Source organism: Dictyostelium purpureum, assembly GCF_000190715.1.
Source record: "Dictyostelium purpureum unplaced genomic scaffold DICPUscaffold_97, whole genome shotgun sequence".
NCBI lineage: Eukaryota > Evosea > Eumycetozoa > Dictyosteliales > Dictyosteliaceae > Dictyostelium > Dictyostelium purpureum.
In genome coordinates this window covers 44,888-69,408 of record NW_003519434.1, presented here as the reverse complement: position 1 = coordinate 69,408, position 24,521 = coordinate 44,888, and the positions used below count along the sequence as shown (strand labels likewise).

General features: G+C 23.6%; 11 protein-coding genes across 11 annotated transcripts; 5 read left to right on the top strand and 6 right to left on the bottom strand.

Moving 5' to 3' along the window:
- Positions 1–437: 437 nt before the first annotated feature.
- Positions 438–1,638, bottom strand: DICPUDRAFT_97687 (uncharacterized protein; the record flags this gene model as incomplete). The annotated part of the gene is made up of 3 exons (XM_003287315.1): positions 824–1,638; positions 498–741; positions 438–445 (listed from the first exon to the last, which is right to left on the bottom strand). The coding sequence occupies exons 1-3, from the start codon at positions 1,571–1,573 to the stop codon at positions 438–440; spliced, it is 1,002 nt and encodes a 333-aa protein (XP_003287363.1). The 5' UTR covers positions 1,574–1,638.
- Positions 1,639–2,078: 440 nt separating this feature from the next.
- On the bottom strand, positions 2,079–3,078 carry DICPUDRAFT_78225 (uncharacterized protein; the record flags this gene model as incomplete). Its single annotated transcript, XM_003287314.1, has 2 exons — positions 2,079–2,201; positions 2,272–3,078. The coding sequence occupies 2 exons, from the start codon at positions 3,076–3,078 to the stop codon at positions 2,079–2,081; spliced, it is 930 nt and encodes a 309-aa protein (XP_003287362.1).
- Positions 3,079–3,758: 680 nt separating this feature from the next.
- Positions 3,759–4,967, bottom strand: DICPUDRAFT_97686 (uncharacterized protein). The gene is made up of 2 exons (XM_003287313.1): positions 4,179–4,967; positions 3,759–4,111 (listed from the first exon to the last, which is right to left on the bottom strand). The coding sequence occupies exons 1-2, from the start codon at positions 4,863–4,865 to the stop codon at positions 3,875–3,877; spliced, it is 924 nt and encodes a 307-aa protein (XP_003287361.1). The 5' UTR covers positions 4,866–4,967; the 3' UTR covers positions 3,759–3,874.
- A 1,175-nt stretch (positions 4,968–6,142) lies between these two features.
- Positions 6,143–6,559, top strand: DICPUDRAFT_54806 (uncharacterized protein). The gene has a single exon (XM_003287329.1). It carries the CDS (start codon positions 6,242–6,244, stop codon positions 6,518–6,520), a length of 279 nt encoding a protein of 92 aa, XP_003287377.1. The 5' UTR covers positions 6,143–6,241; the 3' UTR covers positions 6,521–6,559.
- A 310-nt stretch (positions 6,560–6,869) lies between these two features.
- DICPUDRAFT_151469 (uncharacterized protein) lies at positions 6,870–9,149 on the top strand (the record flags this gene model as incomplete). The annotated part of the gene is made up of 2 exons (XM_003287328.1): positions 6,870–7,221; positions 7,297–9,149. 2 exons carry the CDS (start codon positions 6,870–6,872, stop codon positions 9,147–9,149), a joined length of 2,205 nt encoding a protein of 734 aa, XP_003287376.1.
- Positions 9,150–9,365: 216 nt separating this feature from the next.
- DICPUDRAFT_18752 (uncharacterized protein) lies at positions 9,366–10,499 on the bottom strand (the record flags this gene model as incomplete). The annotated part of the gene is made up of 1 exon (XM_003287312.1): positions 9,366–10,499. A coding segment is annotated over one exon (1,134 nt), but the record flags the coding sequence as incomplete, so codon positions are not given.
- Positions 10,500–10,746: 247 nt separating this feature from the next.
- DICPUDRAFT_78221 (uncharacterized protein) lies at positions 10,747–11,398 on the bottom strand (the record flags this gene model as incomplete). The annotated part of the gene is made up of 2 exons (XM_003287311.1): positions 10,747–11,022; positions 11,105–11,398. 2 exons carry the CDS (start codon positions 11,396–11,398, stop codon positions 10,747–10,749), a joined length of 570 nt encoding a protein of 189 aa, XP_003287359.1.
- Positions 11,399–11,568: 170 nt separating this feature from the next.
- DICPUDRAFT_151466 (uncharacterized protein) lies at positions 11,569–14,938 on the top strand (the record flags this gene model as incomplete). Its single annotated transcript, XM_003287327.1, has 3 exons — positions 11,569–12,198; positions 12,636–14,049; positions 14,118–14,938. The coding sequence occupies 3 exons, from the start codon at positions 11,569–11,571 to the stop codon at positions 14,936–14,938; spliced, it is 2,865 nt and encodes a 954-aa protein (XP_003287375.1).
- Positions 14,939–17,236: 2,298 nt separating this feature from the next.
- On the top strand, positions 17,237–17,800 carry DICPUDRAFT_91900 (uncharacterized protein). Its single transcript, XM_003287326.1, has one exon. The coding sequence runs from the start codon at positions 17,243–17,245 to the stop codon at positions 17,747–17,749; it is 507 nt and encodes a 168-aa protein (XP_003287374.1). The 5' UTR covers positions 17,237–17,242; the 3' UTR covers positions 17,750–17,800.
- ABCC8 (uncharacterized protein) lies at positions 17,790–22,792 on the bottom strand (the record flags this gene model as incomplete). The annotated part of the gene is made up of 3 exons (XM_003287310.1): positions 17,790–18,600; positions 18,684–22,241; positions 22,325–22,792. 3 exons carry the CDS (start codon positions 22,790–22,792, stop codon positions 17,944–17,946), a joined length of 4,683 nt encoding a protein of 1,560 aa, XP_003287358.1. The 3' UTR covers positions 17,790–17,943.
- Positions 22,793–24,339: 1,547 nt separating this feature from the next.
- DICPUDRAFT_32387 (uncharacterized protein) lies at positions 24,340–24,501 on the top strand (the record flags this gene model as incomplete). The annotated part of the gene is made up of 1 exon (XM_003287325.1): positions 24,340–24,501. A coding segment is annotated over one exon (162 nt), but the record flags the coding sequence as incomplete, so codon positions are not given.
- Positions 24,502–24,521: the final 20 nt, after the last annotated feature.

Below are 24,521 nucleotides of genomic sequence, written 5' to 3'. Positions count from 1 at the left end.
GGGTAATTTTTATTTTTTTATTTTTTTTTTCAATAGAGCAGTGTGTTAAAAAAACTTTTTTTCTTAATAAAAAATACAATTAGGTTTTGTTGTATTGTTATTATTTTAATATCATTTTGTTCTAATTTTGGGTTTATAGGAGTTTGTCGTTATTGAAATATTACTTTTTATATTGATCAATAAAATTTTTTTTAACAATATATTTTTGACTATGGGAAAGATACACCAAAAATAAAAATAAAAATAAAAATAAAAAAAAAAAAAAAAAAATGAATGTAAAAAGTAATATTTACTTTTTCATTTTTGAGAAAAAAATAAAAATAATAATATCAATATGATTTTGATTTTATAATTATAATAATAAGAATAGTAATAATAACAATTTTTTTTTATTTTTTTTTAATTACATTTAAAAAATGATTTTATTAAATATAATTTTAACCATCTAATATTATTATATTAAAAATATTAGTTTTAAGAATAGATTTTTTATTTACATTGATATAATGAATCATCATCAAAAGATTTCTCTACAAATGATTCCTCCTTAATTTGAATATTTATATCTTTAATTGCAGATTTTTTAATATGTTTCATTTCTTCATCAGCATCATCAATATTGCTATGTACATCATTAGTAAAATAATAATATATTGCAGTTAATAACCCGAGAGAATCCAAAACAGCTGAAATTATACAAAATACCCAGAATGTGTCAGGATACCACTTTAGTAAATATAACTATAATTAAAAAAAAAAAGAAATTAAATTAAATTAAATTAAATAATAATAATTATTATATATATTATATTTTAAAACTTACATCATCTTTTGAAGTATTTATAACTTTGTTTGAGCCTTCATACTTTGTACATTTAAAGTAATACTGTTTCTCTTTATTAAATCCGTCACATAGTTGATCATAATAGATATTAGAGGTTTCATGATAAAATTTATTTTGATCTCTAAATACTCTGGGAATATCCATCATGAGGAAAAATGTTATATACATTAGAATATTTAAAATAGAATATGATATAAAAAGTAAAATATTTATCATATTTCTTTTTTTTTTATCACTTTCTAAAAAAATATCAAAATATACCATATGATTGCATCTTTTTATGAAAATAAATAATGGAACAAATCTAAAAACTATGCACACTTTATTTAAAAAATTTAACATTGTAAAAAATTTTTTTAATGGTGATGATCCTGAATAACTATTGATTACATTATCATAATATCTTTCAGAATCTTTTTTGTTGCCTATAGAGTCCCATTTTATAGAGAGTTCGTTGTCGTGATGGTATTTGTGCGATGATGATATTACTTGATCAGGGTCGCTGATATTTACAAATATATCTTTAAATGTATAAACAACATATCTATCAAAATAGAATTGTGTTTCTTGATATGTAATGTTTTTTAATTGATTTTCATTTCCCTTAAAATTTACTATTATAGTTTTATATAGATTTGATCCATTGGAAGATACTAATAAATTAGTAGCTACGAAAAAACTTAATAGAATAATAATACCACCAAAAGTAAGTGATATTTTTAAATACATTGTTTAATTATTTATTTATATTATTATACTATTATTTTGTTTTTTATTATTTAAGGTAATACATTATATTGGTGTTATTAAAAAAATAAAAATTAAAAAAAACATATATAAAAAACAAATATTTAAAAAAAAAAAAAAAAAAAAAAAAATTTAAATCAATCATCACACAAGTATAATAAATAGGATTGTAAATTTATTGGAATCTGTTTTTATTAAACTCACCCTGTTTAACAGACTAAAAACACATCGTAGTTTATAATTTACCCACACCTGTTTAAAAATAGAAAAATAACAATATTGTTCCCCCTCAATTTTCCCCCATTTTTTTTTTAAAGAAATTACGATATATTATTTTATACATTCAATATTGGCATGTTTATAATTTAGTATTTAATATTAAATAAAAATATATATTATAATAATAATGAAACAGTTTATAACAATTAATTTTTTAATATTTAATTTTTTTATTTTATTTTTTTTTATTTATATTCTATTTTTAGTATTATGGATATATATTTTCTTTAACATATATTGAAATAATGGCTAAAAAACAAATAACATCAATGAATAAAACAGAGACTATTGAAAACCATCCACCTCCTGGACCCCAACTGTAGTTTGTAATCTGATAGTGAAAAAAAAAATTAATATTTTTTAACTAAAAAAAAAAAAAAAAAAATAAAAGATATACTTACAGTTTTGTCATTATTTGATAGAGAAGAACCGTAAAATGAATTGCAATAGCCATAATAATTATCGTTATTGTAGCATATTGATTTTAAAAATATTCCATCTTCTATATCGGTAAATGCCTTTAAGCTTTTCTTTATACATAAAACCAAAACCAATGTAAATGCTAAATTGAAAATAAATGTTGTAAAAATATATGTAAAGTCACCCAGCAACAATGCGTTTAATCTAACTTTATATTTCCTTAAAGTTAGAATTTTGTTACTATTCGTTCTAAATCTATTATTATTATTAGCTTCATTATTATTATTAGTATTGTTTGAATTAGTATTAGTAGTAGTAGTATTATTATTATTATTATTATTGTTTGAATTGTTATTAGTATTATTTGTATTATTTGTATTATTTGTATTTTCCGTATTTTCGTTGTTATTAATGTTTCTTGGTTTTCTTATAAATGTATTTCCTTTATAAAAAATAAATAAAAGTGGAAATATTTTAAATATCATTATTCCTAATACTGATGATGATATTAATTCAAATAAATTGAATTTTATATCATTTTTTTTCCCTAGATTACTGTAAAATAATTTTTTTTCTTTTTTTTGATATTCCCCTAAACTATTTTCAAAACCTTTTTCTAATGTGTCGTATATTACACTTTTATGAAATGTTATTATATGATCTTCTTTTGATTGAATGATTCTATTATCTTGAGTGGTACTTGTAAATGAATTGTTTTTATAATTTACAATTGTAAATTTAGCTTGATAGTATGGTAGATCATAGACAAAACTTGCGAATAATATCATTGTATTAAAATAAACACATAATATTAATATTAAAAGTGGAAGAGTTATTATAAACTTCATTTTATAAAAAATATAAAAAAAAATAAAAAATAAAAATAAAATAAAATTTAAAAACAATAAAAAAAACTATACTAAACTTATTTTTTAAAGGTTATATATACTGTTTAATGATTAAATATATTAACCTATTCACTCTAAATTAAGTGAGTGATTAAAAACATTTTTTTTTTTCCTCAATAATTTTTTTTAATTATTATTTTTTTATGATAATAAAACTCCTTCATATTTATACTATTTTATTATTATTTTTTATTAATGTTTGTAAATAACAATATTGTTATCTATTATCTGCTTTTGTCCATACATATGATATAATAGATAAAAAAAATTTTATTTTTTTATTTTTATTTATTTTTACAATACAAAAAACTATATTGGGTATTAGGATCAAACAAACACATACAACAACCACTCAAATATAGTGAATCTTAACTAACACTATTCACACTCTATTCCTAACTCACTCTAACACTATATGATTCATAATAAAAAAAAAAAAATTTTAAAAAAAAAAAAATGGGGGTAATTCTGATATCTATATTAGAAAATTAAAAGAGTATTTGTTCTCTTTATATTTTAAGTTAATTAATTTTTCAATTAATGAATAATATATTTATATTAGATTGATTTGAAATTTATTATAAAAAAAGATTTATTTAATGAATGAACAACAATGAGTATGTATTTTTTTATAGATCTTTACAAATTTTTTTTTTTTTTTTTTTAATTTATTTTTTTATGAAATATAAATTGATTTTCCTATTGGTGTAACGGTTGCCATTGGAATATGAATTGAATTAATACTATTTTCATTATTATTATTATTTGGGTCATTGTTTATGATGGCACTAGCTGGTTTTTTATATTTTAATAGACATAATAATAAAAATAAAAACAAACCAACCAAGGCAGTTGTTAGTATGATGGATCTAATAACAACGAAATATTCGCCTATACCCCATGAATATTTCATCTATATGAAAATTTTAAAAATATTAATATTTTTTTAATTATTTGTATAAAATAGGTATTTAACTTACATATATATCAGTTGAAGAATATTGCATTGTAATTTGACCAGATGATGTTGAACATTTACCAAAATGGTGTAAGCCGATAGTCGAATTTATATTGAATGTATTGCACAAGTTGTCAGTAAAATGGTTGAAACGGTCTTGCTTAATAAAGTATGTGGGCAAATTTAAAGGCAATGCTACAGCAATACCAAAAGTAATTCCAACAATTGCAAGGTAAAAAACTGATACTATAGTGATACATATGTCTCTTTTTCTTTTAACCATAAATGCTGACATTTCTCCATTTCTAATCATTTCTCTAAATTCATAGTTACATTTTAATAGTTTTGTAAAATGTAAAATGAATAATAAAAAGGCCATGAAAACCAATAGAATTAGATACCATGCACTGAGGTAGAAGAATGATTTGAAAAATCTATATAATGGCGATTCTGGTGAATATTTGGTTCTTTGGATAGTGCTTAAAATATTTCCATTATTTGATATAGTAATGTTTGACTCATGGTCCAAAAATTGGTATTTATAATGATATCTATTTAAATTGTAATAGTTGAAAGAATCGCCCGAATATTCGTATGTTTCGACTGTAAAAATTGTATTATTAAAATTTATTAATATAAAAGAAAATGAAATAAATGTAATAATGCATATTATTGATAAAAATATATATGGTTTTGTACTTGTATACATTATTAATTGATGATGATTATGATTATTAATATAACCAATAAAAAATATTAATTTTATTATAATTGTGTTTAATTTAAAATGAAATGAAGGGTGGGTATATTTTGGGTGTGAGGGTGGTAAATAAAAGATAGAGATTTATAATTATTTTTTTATTATTTCTTTATTTTTTTTTTTTTATTTCTATAGAAATTAGTGTATGTATACAATGATATATAATAAGAGATATTTATAATTATAAAAATATTATTAGAATTGTTAACATTTAAATACTAAATTTTATTTTTTGAAAAACAAATAAAAAATTAAAATAAATAAAATAAAATTTATAAATTTATAATTGTGTGTGGGTTGTGTGTTATTACTTTTTCAGAAAATTTTCATTTTGTTTTGAATATATAGGTTAATAAATCAAATATTTAATATTATAATAATAGTATAATTATTAAAAATTATTATATATAATAAGTTTTAAATAAAAACTAATATTTTCAATCACCTAAAAAAAAATTGAATTCTATTTCTTGTTTATGTGAGTTAATCAATATATTATTATAAAGGTATTCTTTTTTAAAAATACTTTTAATTGTTTACTATTTATAAATATACTTGATTTTTCCTAATTATTTGAAAGGAAAAAAAAAAAAAAAAAAAAATAAAAAAAATAAATAAAAAAATAAATAAAAAAATAAATAAAAAAAAATAAATGAAAAAAGAAACTCTATAAAAACAATACCAATATTATTTATATTTATATATATTTAGTAATAATAATATTATTGATAATTATAGTTATATAAAATTAAAAAAGAGAGTGATAATGTAATGCTCTACTTGTAAATTACATGATTAGAACTGTTTGGTTTTATTGTTATTGTATTAATAGTTGTGTAAATATTACAATTACACATAAAAGTGAAAGAAAATCTAAATACAATAATAAAAAATACTATTTTTAATTGGTTTGGTGACTGTGGGAGGGGTTATTGTGGGGGTATGTCTTTGTGTGAGATGTCCAAAAAAAAAAAAAAAAAAAAAATTAAAACAATAAAAAAAAAAAAAAAAAAAAATTTGCTCTGCTGTATCACCATGATTAATTATGATGACTCTTTCTATTTTTGTCCTTTGTTTTAAATTATAATTATAATTGTTATTATTAATACCATTATTATTATTATTTTTATTTTTAATTTAAATATTTTTTTATAAAAAAAAAAGGAAAAAAAAAAGTATAAAATTTATTTTTTATAATATAAATAAAATACAAAGTATTAAATTATAAAAAACAATTTATTTTTTTTAATAATATAAAGAACTATTTATTACAAAAACAAAAAAAAGAAAAAAAAAGGAACAAATACAAGAAAAAAGAAATAAAAATGAAAATCATTAACAATTTAATTTTAATTATAGTTTTATTATTTATATCTGCCAACAACTCTTTTTCACAAGAATATGACTCGACTTACCTTAATAGTTTAATTACCGATCCAAAGAATCCTTGTATGAACGTTAAATGTACTGATCAATACCCACAAGATTGCAATGTTAGAGGTGGTGAAATATTTTTTGCAAGAAATACCGCCATTGGAATTTGTTGTGCCAAATGCATAAACCACTCTGTATTAGACCCAGAAACCCTTCCACCAAAACACTAAATAAATGATTTAATAAACTATTTATTATTATAAAAAACTAAAATAAAATAAAATAAAATAAACTATAAAATAAGTAAAGATATGTTCATTTATATCAGTTATTAAAATTATTATAAAATCTGTAAATATCAAACTTAAAAAAAATTTTATTTTTTTTTTTTTATTAATTTTTTTAAAATTTTTTTTTTTAAAAATTTTTATTTATTTAAATTATTATTTTTTTTTTTTTTTTATATTTTATTTTTATTTTTTTTTTTTTCACCATATTTCTTATTTTAATCTTATTTTGTAAAATAAAATTAATAAAATAATATATATATATTATATATTATAGAAAAAGAAGAAAAAAATGTATGATAAAGATTTTTTTCGCCAATTCAAAGATTATTATTTAAAAAAAGAATTATATGGATCAAACCCACCATTAAATAGATATCAACATACACTCGCTAATGATGCATATAGTGTACCTCAAGCTGAACAAATAAACAATAGTACTTTAATAAATAGTGTAAATAATAATAACTATATACCCAATAACCAAATTTATCATAAAAGTAACAATGTATCAATTCAACAAAATTTAAATGATAATTTAGTATCGCAAATGGGATTAGACTCAATTATACCATATAATATAAGTAAATGTCCCTTTTGGATATCATGGTCACCAGACAACTCATATTTAGCATTGTCAACTAGTAAATATCATTATAATGTTAGAATAAAATTTTTTAAAAATAAAAGATACTAATTATTTTATTGTATTTTATTAGATGATTCAGTAGATATTTTCGAACCAAATTCAGGTGAGTTGTTATATAGCATTAAAGATCATAGACAAGTAGTATCAATGGTTTTATGGTTAAATGAAGGTCATGGCGAAGTTGAAAATGTAAATAATATATATAATAAAAGCAAAACAGTTATATTAAGAAATCAATTTAATGAAGACTATAAAGTACCAGGCGAAATTAAATCGAAAACATCACAATCAAAATATAGAAATTCATTAATATCACCCTACTCTTCATTTTTATCGTGCTCATTAGATCATTCAATTAATATATATAGAAATTTCGAATTGGTAACATCATTAACAGAACATGATGATTGGTTAAAATCAATGGCAGTAACATCAGATTCAACATTTCTATTAAGTGGTTGTGCATCATCAACTATTTGTGGATGGGATTTAACAAGAGGCAGTGTTAGATTTAAAATTGAAAAAGCACATCCAGCAAGTGATAGCACTGGCAATTTAAATACAGTAAATAGTTTAAAGTTTAGCAATTTTAATAGCAATGTGTTTGCATCAGGCTCAAGATATGGTACAATGCGTCTTTGGGATATTAGAGAAGGCTTCAAAACTCCATTATTCTCAATACAAGCCCATAACAAATTAAATCTTTTACACTTTACCAAAGACGATAGACATATTTTAACCTCTGGAAGAGATAATGCCATTCGTTTATGGGATATAAGGGCGTTGGTTTCATCACCATCAACCAAAGTTGTTGGACTCAGTGGTAGCTATGAAAATCCTAGCGAAAGTAATTCTACTGGCGGCAGTAATGATCATACAAAGATTGGTATTGTTAGAGAGTATCGTAAGCACAAGTGTGTCGGTTACAATATTGGGTGTTCATTCATCAACAACGATAGACAAATTGTTTCAGGTTCAGAGGATCAACAGGTTTATATCTATGATACAGATTCTGGCGAAGTAGTCAAAAAGATTGCATCACACCGTTCACCAGTTCACTTGGTTCCCGTATGCAATGGTGGTAGTGAAATGAGAATAGCTACATCAAGTATTGACGCATGTGATATTCACATTTACTCACCTCAAATTATTGAAAGTGATGAAAAACTCACATATGCCAATAAATATTTAGGTATAAGGGCACCAAAAGAAGAAGATGTAATTCCACAAATTAAAGTTGCACCATATTTACAAAGAGTTACAATGGAAAGCCTTATGCAAAGATTTGGCGATAGACTTTTCCAATTTTATCACAAGAATAGAATATCACCATCAGAAACTACAAATCACGAAGAATTTACAGATTTAAATAAACTCATCGAAGAAGAATTTAAAACACAACTTTTCGCAGAAGCTAGAAAGATTGCAAGAAAACTAAATTTAACAGATAGAGAATTTGTAGATTTAATTGCAAGGAACGCAAGCATCGACGATCCATCATTTTTTGATAAAACAATAGATGATGATAAAATTGAAAGAGATGGTACCATTGATGAAAAACAATTTGGCCCTTTGGTACAACATTTAACACATTTAAATGCAGATGGTGGTTCACTTTATAGTTTTTCAGATGATGATTTTTCAGGAAGCGATATTTCTGAAGACAATGTTGATGATTCTGAAGAAAATGTTGATGATTCTGACGACAGTCAATCAGTTGGTTTCAATTTAATAGAAGAAAATGGTAATATAAATATTAGTGATTTTAGCAATTCAGACAGTGGTGATGAAGAATATTTCAGTGCCGAAGAAGAAAGTAAAGAATTTGGTAAAACTTTTAAATTTAATTTCAATTTTTCAGATAAAAATAATAATAATAATAACAATAATAATAATAATAGTTCAGATGATGATAGTAGTTAAAATATTATAGCGATAATTAAAATATTATAAATAGATAAAAAAAAAAAAAAAAACCAATTATGATAATTTTTTTTTTTTTAATTGTAAAATAAAACATACTTAAAAAACAAAAGATATTTTATTTATTTCTTTTCATTTCTTTTTTATTTCTTTTTATTTTTTTGATGATTTATTGGTGTTGGTAGTTGCAGTTGAAGTTGCATTATTAATTTTTTTATTTGGAAGTTCTGGTGCATATTTAATATCTTTATTTACTTTATTTGAAAATATATTTAAAATATTTGTACTTTGCGAATTAATATTTTGTGGTAAACCTAATAATTTTAAAAATTTATTTGAATTGAAGAGTTGGATTTGGGCAATTGTAAAGATAGCTGATGGTACCCAATATAAATAACATATTGCTGGAATACTGGGACTAAATAATATTAATGATACTGACATGATTCTTGATACCCATTTAACTAAATTAATTAAAAATGATTGACTATTTGCAAATGCTAACTCAGTTGCTAATAAATATAATGCAGAGCAAATTGTTGGTAAAATAAACAATGGATCAGATGAAGCTAAATCTGGGAACCACAACATTCCAGCGTCTTTGAGTGATGGATAGTTTTCAGCCATATCACGAAAAGCAAAAACTGAACTAACTAAAAATGGAAGATTAGAAAGTGGTAAAAGGAAAGAGTAAATTGGGTGACATCCTTTTTCTCTTAATATTGTTGTGATTTTGTCAGATACCTCGGCTCTTTCAGAGAGTGGTGCACCTTTTTGACGTAAAAGTTTTTGTTGCTCTTTAAATTTATCCAATTGTGGTTTAATCTCTAATAATCTTGCAGAATTTACTCTACTCTTTATTGAAATTGGAAATAGTGCTAAACGAAGTGCAACTGTAAATGTTGGTACAATTATTAACCATGGTAAATGTGAAAATTGATGGAGTTTATTTAAACAGACTTCAATAAATGTTGGAATACCAGTGATGGGTATTAATTCTGGATCATTGATTTTAAATTTATCTAAATTAATTGTAATTGTATCAATGTTATCTGTTGGTAATTTAGTTGGTTCCAAAATATTATTATTTGATGCTGCACTATTAATTTTATTTGGATCTACAATATAATTTTTAATATCAAAATTATCAATATTATTACTATTTGTATTATTATTTATGTTGTTATTTTCTGTACTATAATTTCTAAAACTAAGATTGTTTAAATTTGATTTTGCTGATGTTGTTAATATTGCTGTTGTTGATAATTTATTTATATTTAAACAATTTCTGGTATTATTAAATCTAATACCATTGTATAATGATCTTTTTAATATATTATTTGTAATCATCATTTTTGCAATGAAAAAAAAAAATGATTAAAAATTTAAAAAAAATAAAAAAAATAAAAAAAAAATTAAATAAAAATGAAAAATAAAAAATTTATATGGTTTTTTTTTTTTAGAAATATAATATATATTATATTATTTAAAAAAAAATTGTTTATTTAAAAATACAAATAAATAAATAGATAGATAATTTTTGATAATACTTTCTTTTTTTTTTCTTTTTTTTCTTTTTCTCTTTTCTCTTTTTAATTTAATTCCAAACTACACCACTATTATTAAAATCCATATCATTGAAAACTCTGTCAGAGTGAGTGATTGCATTGAAACATTGTTGAATCAATTCATATAGTCCAACGATTTTTTTATTTAAATCAGTAACATCATCACCTTCTTCACTTGATGCTTTAACTGAAATATTGATTTTTAATTGAACTGATGAGGTTTTACATCTACTAGTTGATTCTAATAATTTTTCTTTTGCTTTTCCTTCTGGGAGTTGTCTTGAAATTTGAGTTGCTTCATCATTCTGGTGAATTAAAAAAACAAAAAAACAAAAAAATTAATATTTATTTGGTATCTTGTGAAATAAAATGATGAAAGTTACTTACAATTTGACCAAAATAAGTTGCCATGTCTCTAGTTGCATAAATCATATTTGATCTTTCTTTATTTTGAATTGATTTTGATAATGCTACACAACTCTTTGTTACTTTTTGTAATAATTCAATAAACTTTTCTTTAGGTGTTTTTAATGATTTGAATTTGTATTCTAATGGATCGAAATCATTACTTTCATCATCCTCTTCGTCATCTTCATCATAATCTTGATTTATTATATTTGTTTCTATAACATACTTTAAATCCTCAATATATTTCTTTGACAATTCTTCAATTTCTTTCATTTTATTTTTTAATTTAATAATTTTTTATAAAAAAAAAATAAATCACCTGAATTTTTAAATTTTTAAAAAAATTTTAAAAAAATTAAATTTTTATTTTTTTATTTTTATTATTTTTATTATTTTTATTTTTTTTATTTTTTTTATTTGTGTGCCAGTGGTAAACAAATAAAATGGAAAATGAAAACAAAGAACTTAAAGAGAAAATACAACAAATGGAAACTATTGTATACCAACAAAGAATTCAATTATTAGAAATTGAAAATGCAAATTTAAAAAAAAAATTGGTAAAGGAAAAAAAAGAAAGATTAATTTTAGAAAATAAACTTAAAAAAAAAAAAGATTTGTTTTTAATAATTTGGAGAATAAAAATTTTACGACAAGAAATAATAAATCATTTACGATTGTACAAAAAGTATCAAAAATGTTCATTAGATGATTATAATAAACATTTTAAAATGTTATCATATGTCACAGAAATATCGCATACACTTAATGATGCAAGAGTTTTTGAATGCTTCAAACAACTTCCACCAACCATTGACACACTTAGCATAACTTCAATTCAAGGTCACCTTGATTTTCTCACCCACCACCACGTTGATTTACAAGGATTGCCACCAACTATTAAAACATTAAAACTTTATTTTACCCAATATAACATTGCTCATCCTGCATTTAGACCCGTTCCAAATTTTTTCAATCGTGGGTTCCTTCCAAATACAATTAAAAATTTTTTTTTGGGTGGAGTTATAAAAGGAAATATCCCAGCAAACTCAATTCCCGAATCTGTTGAAACTGTTGTATTTTCTGATGACTTTACAGGAACTATTGAAGATTTTTCATTTCCTCCATTTCTTAAAACTCTTGTTTTGGGTGAAAACTTCAAACAAAGTCTTACTTATAGATCCTTACCGCCAAGTTTAACGGAATTAACTTTCAGATCCAAACAAGGTTTAACTATAGAACCCAATGTCATACCCAAATCAGTAAAAACTTTAACCATATCCAATCATGTAAGAATTAACGGTCCCATTCCCTGGGTCACCACTTTAAAATGCCTTTTAGTAATATAAAATAAAAAATTCCTTTTGTGGGTACCCAAAAATCTTTTTTTTCTTTTTTTTTTTTAAAAATTTTTTTTTTAATTTTTTTAAAATTTTTAAATTCATTATTTTTTTTCTTTTAATAAAAAAAGGAATAATGGTATTTCATTTTTTTTAAATAAAGTTAAATGGAGAAAAACAATAATAATAACAATAATAATATTAATAGCGGCGGTGGTAACACTCCAAATAATAATAATGGTGGTACCACACCAATCATTGGTTTAAGTAGAAAACAATCAAGTGGAAATAAAACATTAAAATCAAAAAACAATACAGTTTTTTCACCTCCAACTAGACTATCATCATCAATATTTTTAGATCAAATAAATAAATTACAGTTAGAATCCTTAGAATATGTTGATCTTTCAGTACCAACTAATATATATAGTTTATCAAGCTCACCATTAATAAATAACCAATATCAATCGCCTATGTCTTCATCGAAACACAATCATCACCATCACTATCGTCACCATAGCAATGGTAATAATCACCATAGTCGTAATCACCATCAACCACAATTACCTTTAATAACTGATAATCATACAAAACAAAATCAATTATTCATATCATCAAGATCAAATTTAATTTCAGTGCAATCCGAAGAAAACTTTGAAACAGGTTCATTATCTTGGATATCGAATGAAATTTTATCAAATTTTGAATTGAACAATGACACTGTTAATAATGAATCAGTGTCAACACCACCCCCATCAACTGTAGGTGGAAGTAACTCTCCAAATTTATCATCACAACAACAATCATCATCCACCAATAGAAATCCATCATCACCATCCAAAACACCAAATAACCCACCACCACCACCACAAAATACTAAAGCATTAGAAAACCAAATAGTATCGATAGCGTCAATAGTGGACAATCATTTAGATACAGTTATCGCTGCAACAATTATTACACCGTTATTACAACAGCAGCAACAGCAACAACAACAACAGCCTCAACAACAATCCCAACAACAGCAGCAACAACAGCCTCAACAACAATCACAGCAACAGCAATCACAACAACAATCACAGCAACAGCAACCACAATCACAACAGCAATCACAGCCTCAAAGTATTAAAGGTTACATTGCATTCTTTATAAATTCCCTTTTAGTTTATGATAGCAACAACAATAATAACAACAATAATAACAATAATAATAATAATAACAAACCTAGCAACCCCAAAAGAAGAAGCATTAATTTATCAAATACCAACACATTACAAGATTTTCAAATGTTTTCAAAATTATATATAGAATATATACCGTTTCATATAACAACATCCGTTATTGAACTTGAAAATGGTGTTAAAAAGAATGTATTTCTTTTGTCAGGAACTGATGAAAAGATTCACATGTATTATTATAGCGAAGAAAGAAATGAATTTATAGAAAGTAGTGAACTATCAAAATATTTCCCAGAGATGGCAAATCTAGGATCATGTGCACTAAAAATAGAAATAAAATATTTTAAACAATTTAGAATTGTGGCCATAGGTTGTCAAACTGGCTTAATAAAGCTTTCAATTACAGATGGTAACTATCACAAATATCACATTTAAAACAAATATATCATATTAATTTTTTATTCTTCACAATAATAGAATTAACAAAAGAGTCCAAATATGAATCATTCTTTTTAGATGGACCAGTTAATACGTTATGTATTTTTAATGAAAACAATGATTTAGATAATAATAGCAACATAAGCAACAATATCCTTTATAGTAGTAATAATAATTTTGACATTGACACACAATTAAATAACGAGTCTATATTCTCATTAATAAACAATAATTTAAATAATACAAATAATACAGCAAACTCTATAAATGAAGAAAAAGAAAAAAATAAAATTCATTTATTGGTTGGAAGTATGATTGGATATGCAGTAGTTTATAGAAATATATTTAATAATTTATTACAAGATGCTTTATTATTAGAGAACTCAGATTCATTCGATAGTGTTACAAGTGTCCACGTTTTTGATATAGATGCCGATGGTGAAAATGAATTATTAATTGGTACCTATGGTATGGAGTTATTAGTTTATAAGAAGCAACCTATCGAAGAAGAATTACAAAATCAAGATTTAAATCAAGAAATAATATCCTCTTCAACCAACTATAAATTAGATAGTCACCGTCATTTTTCTCATCCAATTTTAGGAATACAAACTATCCAGCTTATGGGGGATGGCATTAAACAAATAGTTATCAACACAATGTTTGGCGTTTATATTATGAGAGTACCAATATCAAAATATCAAGAACAAGTTTTAAATAAATTAGATTTGATAAAAGAAATTATTAAATTAGAAAAAGAAAAAAATCCACAACTTACAGCACCCGTTACAAACCCAAAAGATATAAACCAATCTCAACCACAAAAAAATAAAAATAAAAATAAAAATAAAAAAAAATAAACATGGACTATAAAATATAAACTAAAGATTATTGCTGCCCCTTAATAAAATTATAAGATTAATATCTCTTTTTTTTTATTTTTTTTTTATTTTTTTTTGTATGTTCAATAGTGTTATGTCTTATTAAAAAGACAGATCTATGAAAATTTTAAAAACCACTATTAGTAAACTAATATTAACAACAAAAAATAACAATAATAATCTTCAGTATTTTTTAATTAATTTATTACCAAATCTCGATTTAATTAAGATTTAACAGTGTAATCTTTTAAATAATCAGATATAGCTTTAAAAATGTGGGATTTTGTTTTTTTTATTTGTTTTAATTAAAACTTTTTATTTATTTAGTTTTTGTAATCATCATTTATTACTGACTTCTTGCTATTGAAGCTCTTTAAATTAAATATTTTAATTATTAATACACTGAGGACAACACTTATTGACTAGGTATCCAATATGCTGATTTGGTTTACATCTTAACTTCTGTCTGTTTTGATAACAAACCACAGGGTTACATTTTACACAACTAAAACAACAATGATCCCTTAGTTTAACCGGATGTTGTCCTTTGGGACAAATAGTTTGTTTTGGACATCTCTTTTCTATGCATGAATCTGAAAATTCTTGAGAAAATGAAATATTAATATATAATATTATTATAATTAAAAAAATAATTATTAAACTTTTCATTAAATTAATTAGGTGTTGGGGTGGTTTGGTGTGGGTTTTTTATATGGAGTGGGTGTTTGTGAGTGTGATTATGATGGTTTAATATGATTATTGATATTATTATATAATAATGTTTATTTTTATTAACATAAAAAGTAATTTTTTTTAAAATAAACAAATTTTAAGAAAAAATAAATAAAAATAAATATTTAAATAAAATAAATAAAATTAAATTTGATTTGGTTTTCTTTTTAAAATAATTAAATTGATTTTTTATAAATCTTCTATCTATTGTAACAATTACCGTTTATATTTATATGTATTTATATATAATTTCATATATAATTTCATATATATTGAATATCTGTTATATCTTTTTAAAAAGTAAATATTTTGAAAAAAAAATTATTTTTGATAATTTATTTTAAAATTATTTATTTTTATTTTTTTCAGTTTATAAAAGGGGGTAAATGGGTGTTATTTAAGTGGAAGTGAAAAAAAAAAAAAAAAAAAAAGATAATTCATTATTAAAATAAATAAAACAACCAAATTCATTTTTTAATTATAAACCTTTTTACTTAAACAAAACAAAAAAACTAAAAATGACTTTATTCTGTAAATATCTTTAATTTTTATAGATTATATATAATTAATTTTATTAATCATTTTTAATTTTCTAATAATATTTTAAATATAGCAAACATAACTTCACAATTTTCATCATCATTTTCATCAAATTTCAAAACATCAAATTATGCAACTGTAAATTTCCAATGTGAAACATCTTCAAATGTTGCCTCATTTTATATTTACGAAAATGTTCTACACTCAAATAAACAAATTAAAAAATATAACAAGAATCTTTAAATCTCTTATTATTTATAAAAAAAAGAGTATTATTTAGAAACCTATCCGAATCCATTCTCATTTTAAAATCACAGCAAATAAAGAAAAATATAAATAAATATTAATTTAAAAAAAAAACAGAATTCATTTTTATATTATCACAATGCATCATATTTAAATAACAAACCATATATTTGTATTTTTCAAACATTTTTTGACAATTAACCTTTTTAAATTTATTTTTTTATATTTGGTTATTGTATTTTTTTTATTTTTATCATTAAAATTACAACATTTCAGAAATAATAAAAAAAATTTTAAAAAGAGATTAAATACCAATTTCTATTAAACTATAATTTCAAAATACAAATAAAAAAAAAAAAAAACCAAATTTGTATTATTTATTTTTTTAAAAAAAATTATCTGTAAAAAAAAATTATTCTTTGCCCTTATGATTTTTAAATTCAGATTTTTAGACCAATTTATATACAAATGAATGATTTAAAAAAGTGAAGATATGGAATTAAATATATTTTACTTTATATGTGCAAAGATTATAACCAACTTATAGGATAAGAGTAGTTAATGTAAATTAATATTTTTAGATTCTTTTTATTATTATCATAATGCAAAATCAAAAAAATGAAAAATATTTCTTTGAAACTAACAGATTTATTTATTATTTATTTTTTTTATTTTTATTTATTTATTTTTATTTTTTAAATTTGTTTATAAACCTCTCTTTTTTTTATTTTATACATTTTAATTATAAAAAAAAATTAAAACAAAATGAAATTATTTAAATACAATTGCTTAATTCTTATTATTTGTTCGCTCTTTATTATTGGGTTTGTATCAAGTAATGAAAATGCTAATGATTCTGCAACCGAAAGTAAATTAAATTGTTCAACAGTGTTTTGTCCATTGATTCCATCACAGTGCCCAAAGGGTCAAGCTTTGTTTACAGAGAAATGTTGTCCTCGTTGTGTTAACTGTTCAGATTACAAATGCCCCAAAGAAATTAAATGCGAAACTGATTTCCATCTAACTAAAGATCCCAAAAACTGTTGTGAATCATGTGTTAAATGTAACCCAATTGGATGTCCTCGTATTGCCATTATTTGTAAAAAAGGAGAACACCCAGGAGTCCCAGTTAATAAGTGCTGCGCTGAATGTGTTAAATGTACCCAAGAATGCCCATTGATTAATTGTATTACCGGTTCTGAACTATACTACCCAACAAACAGTTGTTGTCCAAAATGTAGACCAATAGAAACATCTAAACCCTCACAATAAACTAAAAAAAATATTTTATAATATTTATAAAAATATTTCATTTACACAACTACACTAAATGGTATAGTTATTATTTATTATATATTATTATATAAATATATAATAGTTATATATGTTTTATTTTATTTTTAAATATTTTTTTTAAATTTTTATTTTATGTATTTTTTTATTATTTTTATTTATATTTATGATTATTAATGTTCGTGAGATTCTGAATTTTTAACTAAAGAATGATAAATACTATTTTCATCTTGATTTAAAGTATCTGGAGCATCGAATTCGACTAATTCACCTTTATCGAGAACCATAACAATATCACTTTCTCTAATTGTATTGATACGATGAGCAATAGTTAAAACTGTACAATCTGCAAATTCGGTACGAATTGTATTTTGAATAATACCTTCAGTTTCGATATCAATTGCGGCAGTAGCTTCATCCATAACAATAATTTTAGATTTCTTAAGGAGAGCACGACCCATACACAATAATTGACGTTGACCTACTGAGAAATTTTCACCATTTTCTTGAACTGGTGCATCTAAACCGCCTGAAAGATCTCTAATTGCTTTACCTAAATGAGAACGATCGATTGATTCCCAAATTTGTGCGTCATCATATGAATTGAATGGATCTAAATTTGATCTAATTGTACCTGCAAATAATACTGGATCTTGTGGAATAATAGCAATTCTACTACGAAGGGTATTTAACCCCAATTCTGTAATATCAATACCATCGATTTCAATAGTGCCTCTAAGTGGTTCAACTAAACGGAAAAGAGCTTGAGTTAATGAACTCTTACCAGCACCTGTACGTCCAACAATACCAATTTTCATCTTTGGTTTAATCTATAAAGTTAAATAATAAAATAAATATTAGTATATTTAATAAACCAACCAATGAATAAATAATAAATAATTATGTAACTTACCTCACAAGAAATACCACGTAATACTGGATCTAAACCTTCACGATATGTTAACCAAAGATTTTTAAATACAATACCACCTTCAGTAGGCCATTTCTTTGAAACACGTTTATCGTTATAGAGTGGAGCTTCTGGAGCTAAAGTACAATATTCTTGAATTCTTTCAATTGAAACTACACTATTTTCTAAATCACATGACATTCTAACCATCCAATTCATATTTGATGTAATTGCTAAAGCATAGGTGATAACTAAACCAGCTGTACCTGGATCAATATGACTTCTAGCCAAAACAGTGTATAATACGGCAGATGTAACAATGCAAGCACCTAAAAATTCGAGTCTAATAGCGAGCCATCTATTAGCAGCAACATTAATACCATAACATTTTTGATTATCATCCAAAAGTCTTTCGTTCTCTTTGACAAATCTTGGGACTTCTTGATAAGCTCTAATTGTAGTGACACCAGCTAAAGTTTCACTGAAATTTGCATAAATTGGTGAACGAGATACACCTTCAAGACGAGTTAATTCTCTTGAGCTATTTAAATAATAACGTTGAATAAAGAAGAAAAGAGCTGCAACTGGAACCATAGCCAAAATAATAAATGGAGAAACTAAGGCGATGACGATAATTGAACCAATAACTTGACAGAAAGTATTTAAAAACATACCAAGAGTACGAGCAATAGATTCATCGATAGTTAACTGATCTTTAGAGAAACGATTTAAAATTCTACCAATTGGGGTGGTATCAAAGAAGCTCATTGGTGAACGAATAACACTGTTGAACATTTTTTCGTGGAAAAGTTTTGAACCTTTAATTGAACCGAATACCATTGCAAATGAACGAAGGAATGTAGCACTAATTGTACCAAGTGAGAAAAGAACATAAATTAATAAATAGTGTCTTGCGGTTCTATTTGCTTCATCTTCACTAAAGTCACTGGCACTTGAAGTTGTGGTATTATTGGTCCAAACTGAAAGCCACCAATTTGCAAGAATTGATAATAATTGAGTTAAACCATAAAAACCAGTAATACAACCAGCTAAAATTGGGCCAATAGCCTTAAAGTATGAGAAATAAACTTTGAGAGAAACCTTACCTTCTTGTTTGGTTTCAATTGTAATGATCTTTGATTTATCTTTTGGTGGAGCATTAACGATTTCAATTGGTTTGGTTTCGTTATTAATTTGTTGTTTAATTTTATCTTTTAATAAATTCAATGGTTTTAATATTGATTTCTTTTCATTTCCTTTAGTTAGTGAATCATTTTGACCATTACCATCAATGTCGATATCTTCCATTAACTCTTTTTCATCTCCACTTGATTCTTGGTCATCCATTGGTTCATTGGAAATTAAAATAGCATTACCAGTTGGTGATGGTGATCTTGAACGAACTCTAGAAACTCTATCTGATGATGATACTAATTTAGTTGTTGATTGATCACCCTCCTCCTCTTCGTTATCATGATCACTACCTACAGATTGATTTAATTTTGATTGACCTTCATCTTCTGACTCTATCTCTTCGCCCTTTGATCTATCTGGAGTTTGACTATTAGATTGACTGGTTTCATCGTGTGACATTAATTGTGAGAAATGACTATTATTTGACATTAATTGTTCAAATGTACCTTCTTCAGCAATACGACCATCTTTCATCATTATAATTCTATCTACAAATGGAAGATAATGTACTGCATGTGTAACCAAAACTCTAGTTTTATTTCTTAATATACCTGTATTATTTGCTAAAACATTCTTAAAGATTGATCTACCGACATGGGCATCTACAGCTGAAAGACAATCATCAAATAAATAAATATCTGCATTATTATAAACAGCACGAGCAATTGAAACACGTTGTTTTTGACCACCTGATAAATTAATACCTTTTTCACCAATTTCTGTTTGATCACCACCTGGAAGAATTTTAATATCTGGAATAAGACAACAGGCATCGACTACTGAATCATATTTTTCTTGTTGGAATTCTTTGGCAAAAAGAATATTGTTCTTGAGAGTTGCATTTTGAATCCAAGCTTGTTGAGTTACTAAAGCTACAGAACCTTTAACGGCAACAGAACCCTTAACCTTATCTAAATCACCGACCAATGAAGATAAAATACTAGATTTACCACTACCAACATGACCTACAATAGCTAATAATTCACCTGTACCAACTTTAATATTGATATCATGAAGAATTGGTTTATGTGGCTCCCATTCTAAAGTAGCATTGTCAACTTTGATGGAAACGTCATTTTCGCTGATGTGATGTGTGACAACATTTGGATCGAGATCTTTCTTTAAAAGGAATTTTTGAAGACGTTGAACTGAAACTGATGCTTCAATGATTGAACTAACAACTGATGGTAACATATTAATTGGGAATTGCATTACATTGAAAAGTGCAAGACTTGGGAAAGCAATTTCAGCTGTTAAAACACCGCCTGTTAAAATATAAACTGTAAATGTGATAACTGATACGAAAACTGGACTCATTGACCAAAGTAAAAGTGAAAAACCTTGAATATATTTGATAACCTTCATAACTGCCAACTCTTCATTTCTAATAGAGTTTACATGATCCATAAAGTTTTGTTCCCATGAATAAAGTTTGATTACCTTGATACCATTTAATACTTCATTAACTGCTTTAGTACGACGATCCTTAAGTTTCATTGATACAACTTGTCTCTTTTTATTGATATTACTGATGAATAAATTGATTGGAATCATGACTAACATAACACCTAAACCAGCAAATACACTTGGTCCTAAATGTCCATAGAGAAGGAAAAGAGCAATTGCTAATTGTTCAAGAGCTGACCAAATCATATGAAGATATGGGCAAAGATCCATGAATTTTTGTGCATCAACAGACATAAGATTAACGATTTCACCAATTGTAGTACCTTCACGTAATGATGTTTTTAATGATTTTTTGTAGACAGAGGTGACAACGGCTGAACGTAACCACATACCAACACGGAAACATCTATGGAAATATTGATGAAGAAGAATTGATTGGCAAACTGGTGCTAAAAAGTATAATAAAACATAGATTAAACCGTCATAGGTACTAACACCATTTCCTTTAACAAATGAAAGTACTCTTCCCAAAAGAGTTGGACCAACGAAAATTAAAAGATCTTGAATTAATTTAAAAATTGCAGCAACATAAAAATGTGGGCCAAATGCTGTAGCTAAAGCCCATGGTAATGATGGATTAGGTCTCTTTAATTGATCAGCCCAAGCTTTTTCGAATTTCTCTGATAATATTTTACTTTGATCCATTTCGACCAATCCTGGTACATCTTGCATTTCCAATGCTTTCTTTTGACCTTTAACTAAAATTGAATTTACCCACCAAAAAGTAATACGACTGAATAAATTGGCATTTGCTTCTTGGGAAATTTCATACTCCTCTAAATTTTGATATGATTGACCAGTTTCGAAAAATAATACACCAGTAATTGATAAAATTAAAATTAAACAATAACCAACAAAAAATGAAAAATATTCTAAAAATCCAACTTCAATATTTGTTTGCTATAATCAATGATTTAATTTAAATATTGAAAAATATTAGTATTATATTATTAAATGGTTGTTATTATAATATCAATACTTACGCCTGCAATTGCCAAAGTTAAAGTTCTTAACTTTATAGTGGCGACTAAAAATGCCAATACCCAATATAAACGTAACTCCCAGCCTCTTGGTTGACTCTTTTTTAATTCTAAATAAAGTAGACCAAATGCAATAGACCATTGAGTGATGGTTACAACAGAATAAAATAATTCATATGGTTCGTGATATATGGAAACTGACACTATAAAAAATAAAACTTTCCATGCTATTAAAAGTAGTGATACAATGATCTCTAACTGCAGTGATTTTTTCCATGTTGGAAAGTCTTGAGTTAACTGTTTAAATTTAAATAAATCGGGTTTCTTGTTTTCTAAATAATATAATCTTTTCATACCAAACACTATTAAAAATACTGCTGGTATGGTCATTACAACTGAATCTTCAAAACATTTACTAAAATCTCCTGAATTCCATACTGTAAATTTGTTGCCTTCACCACAAAATTCCATTTTCGTTAAATTTTGTTTATTATAATATTATTTATAATACTACAATTATATATATATATGTGTATTTTTTTTTTTTTAAATTTAAAAAAATAAAAAAATTTTAACCTTTATAATAAAATAATAAAAATAATAAAATTAATATATTAATGTTTTTTTAAAGAATTTTTTTTTAAATGTTTAAATAATAATAAAATAAAACAATAAAATAATAAAATGTTTAAATAAATAATAAAATCTAATGGTTTAATTATTTATTTTGTGTGTGCATGTGTGCGGTTTTTAATTATTTTTTTTTTTATCATCTAATAAACATGTAGTTTAATATTATTTTTTTGTATTAAATTAATGATGTTTATAATTTTACTTTTTTTTTTTTTTTTTTGTTCTTTTTGTAAAAAATAATTAAACTTTATAAACTTTTTAATGATAATAAAACATTATCAAGATTTTAAAGTTTGTTTTTATTATTTTTTCTTATTTCTTTAATTCTTTGTCCACACAAAGATTCCAAAAAATATAAATGAAAAAAAAATAAAAACTTTTTAAATGCAAAAAAAAAAAATGAAAATAATTAAAAAAAAAAATCGGCTTTTTTTTTTTTTTTTTCGTAAAATATTAATATACATACCTTTTAATTAATTTCTAATTAATCTATTCTTTTCTTTTATAAAGAGTTCAAATTAATAAATCTTTATTTTATAAATTTTATTTTATTGGTTTTTATTAGATCTTTTTTAAAAAAAAAATATAAATTTAATTTAATTTTTTTATTATTATTATTTTATTATTTTTATTTTTTTAAAAAAATTTATAATAATAAATAAAAATAAAATCAATTAAATAAATAAAAAAAACTATATTTTTATAAAAATGAAATAAATAAAAATATGATTGTGTAAATAAAAAATGAATTTACTGTGTGTTATATAAATAAAATTAAAAACAAAAATAAATTTTTTTTTTTTTTAATTTATATTTTTTTTTATTTTTTTATTTTTTTTTTTAAAAATAATTTTTTGTTGAAAGAATATGTGATTCTTTGGTTCTTCTGTGTCTGAAATTTCAAAACAAATGATTACATTTTTATTTTTCACTTATATTTTATCCCACTGACCATTTTTTTAAAAAAAAAGAACATAAAATTTTATTTTATTATTTAAAAAACATATATAAATAAAATCTGTCCATATAGTTTTTTTTTTTTTTGTAATTTTAAAAGAAAATAAAAAAATTTCTTCTAATTTAGTGTATATACTAAAAATAAACCCTTTTTAATATGATCATTTTACACCCAATCATTTTAAAAAAATAAAACCGTAGCTTTCCCTCCATAGCTATAATATTTCTAAAACTAAATAATTAATGAATAAATAAATAAAAAAAATAAATAAAAAAAAATCAAATAAATGAATAAATTACTAAAAGAGGGTATAGGGATACAAACAATTATTTTTTATAATTTTTATTTTTTTTAAAATAAAAATATTTTTTTTTGAAATTTTTAAAATTTTTTTTTTCGTAAAAAAATACCAACATATCATTTTAAAATGGATGGTAATAAAATAATAACCGAGGAAAATGAAAATGATTTCGTTTTTAAATTAAAGGTATTGTTCAATCAGTTGGTTCATATTCCAACAATGCTTGCAACACTTAAAAATGAAATTTCCCCCAATTTTTTGAAAAGGAAAACAAATAAATTAAATTTATTTTACCAATGGACCCCTAC

Bases quoted from the DNA above. Each gene is read 5' to 3' on its own strand.
- DICPUDRAFT_54806 (XM_003287329.1), top strand. From the start codon at position 6,242: ATGAAAATCATTAACAATTTAATTTTAATTATAGTTTTATTATTTATA.
- DICPUDRAFT_91900 (XM_003287326.1), top strand. From the start codon at position 17,243: ATGAAATTATTTAAATACAATTGCTTAATTCTTATTATTTGTTCGCTC.
- DICPUDRAFT_97686 (XM_003287313.1), bottom strand. From the start codon at position 4,865: ATGTATACAAGTACAAAACCATATATATTTTTATCAATAATATGCATT. The intron at 4,112-4,178 runs GTAAGTTAAATA...ATTTTCATATAG, and splicing joins ATTCTTCAACTGATATATAT to ATGAAATATTCATGGGGTAT.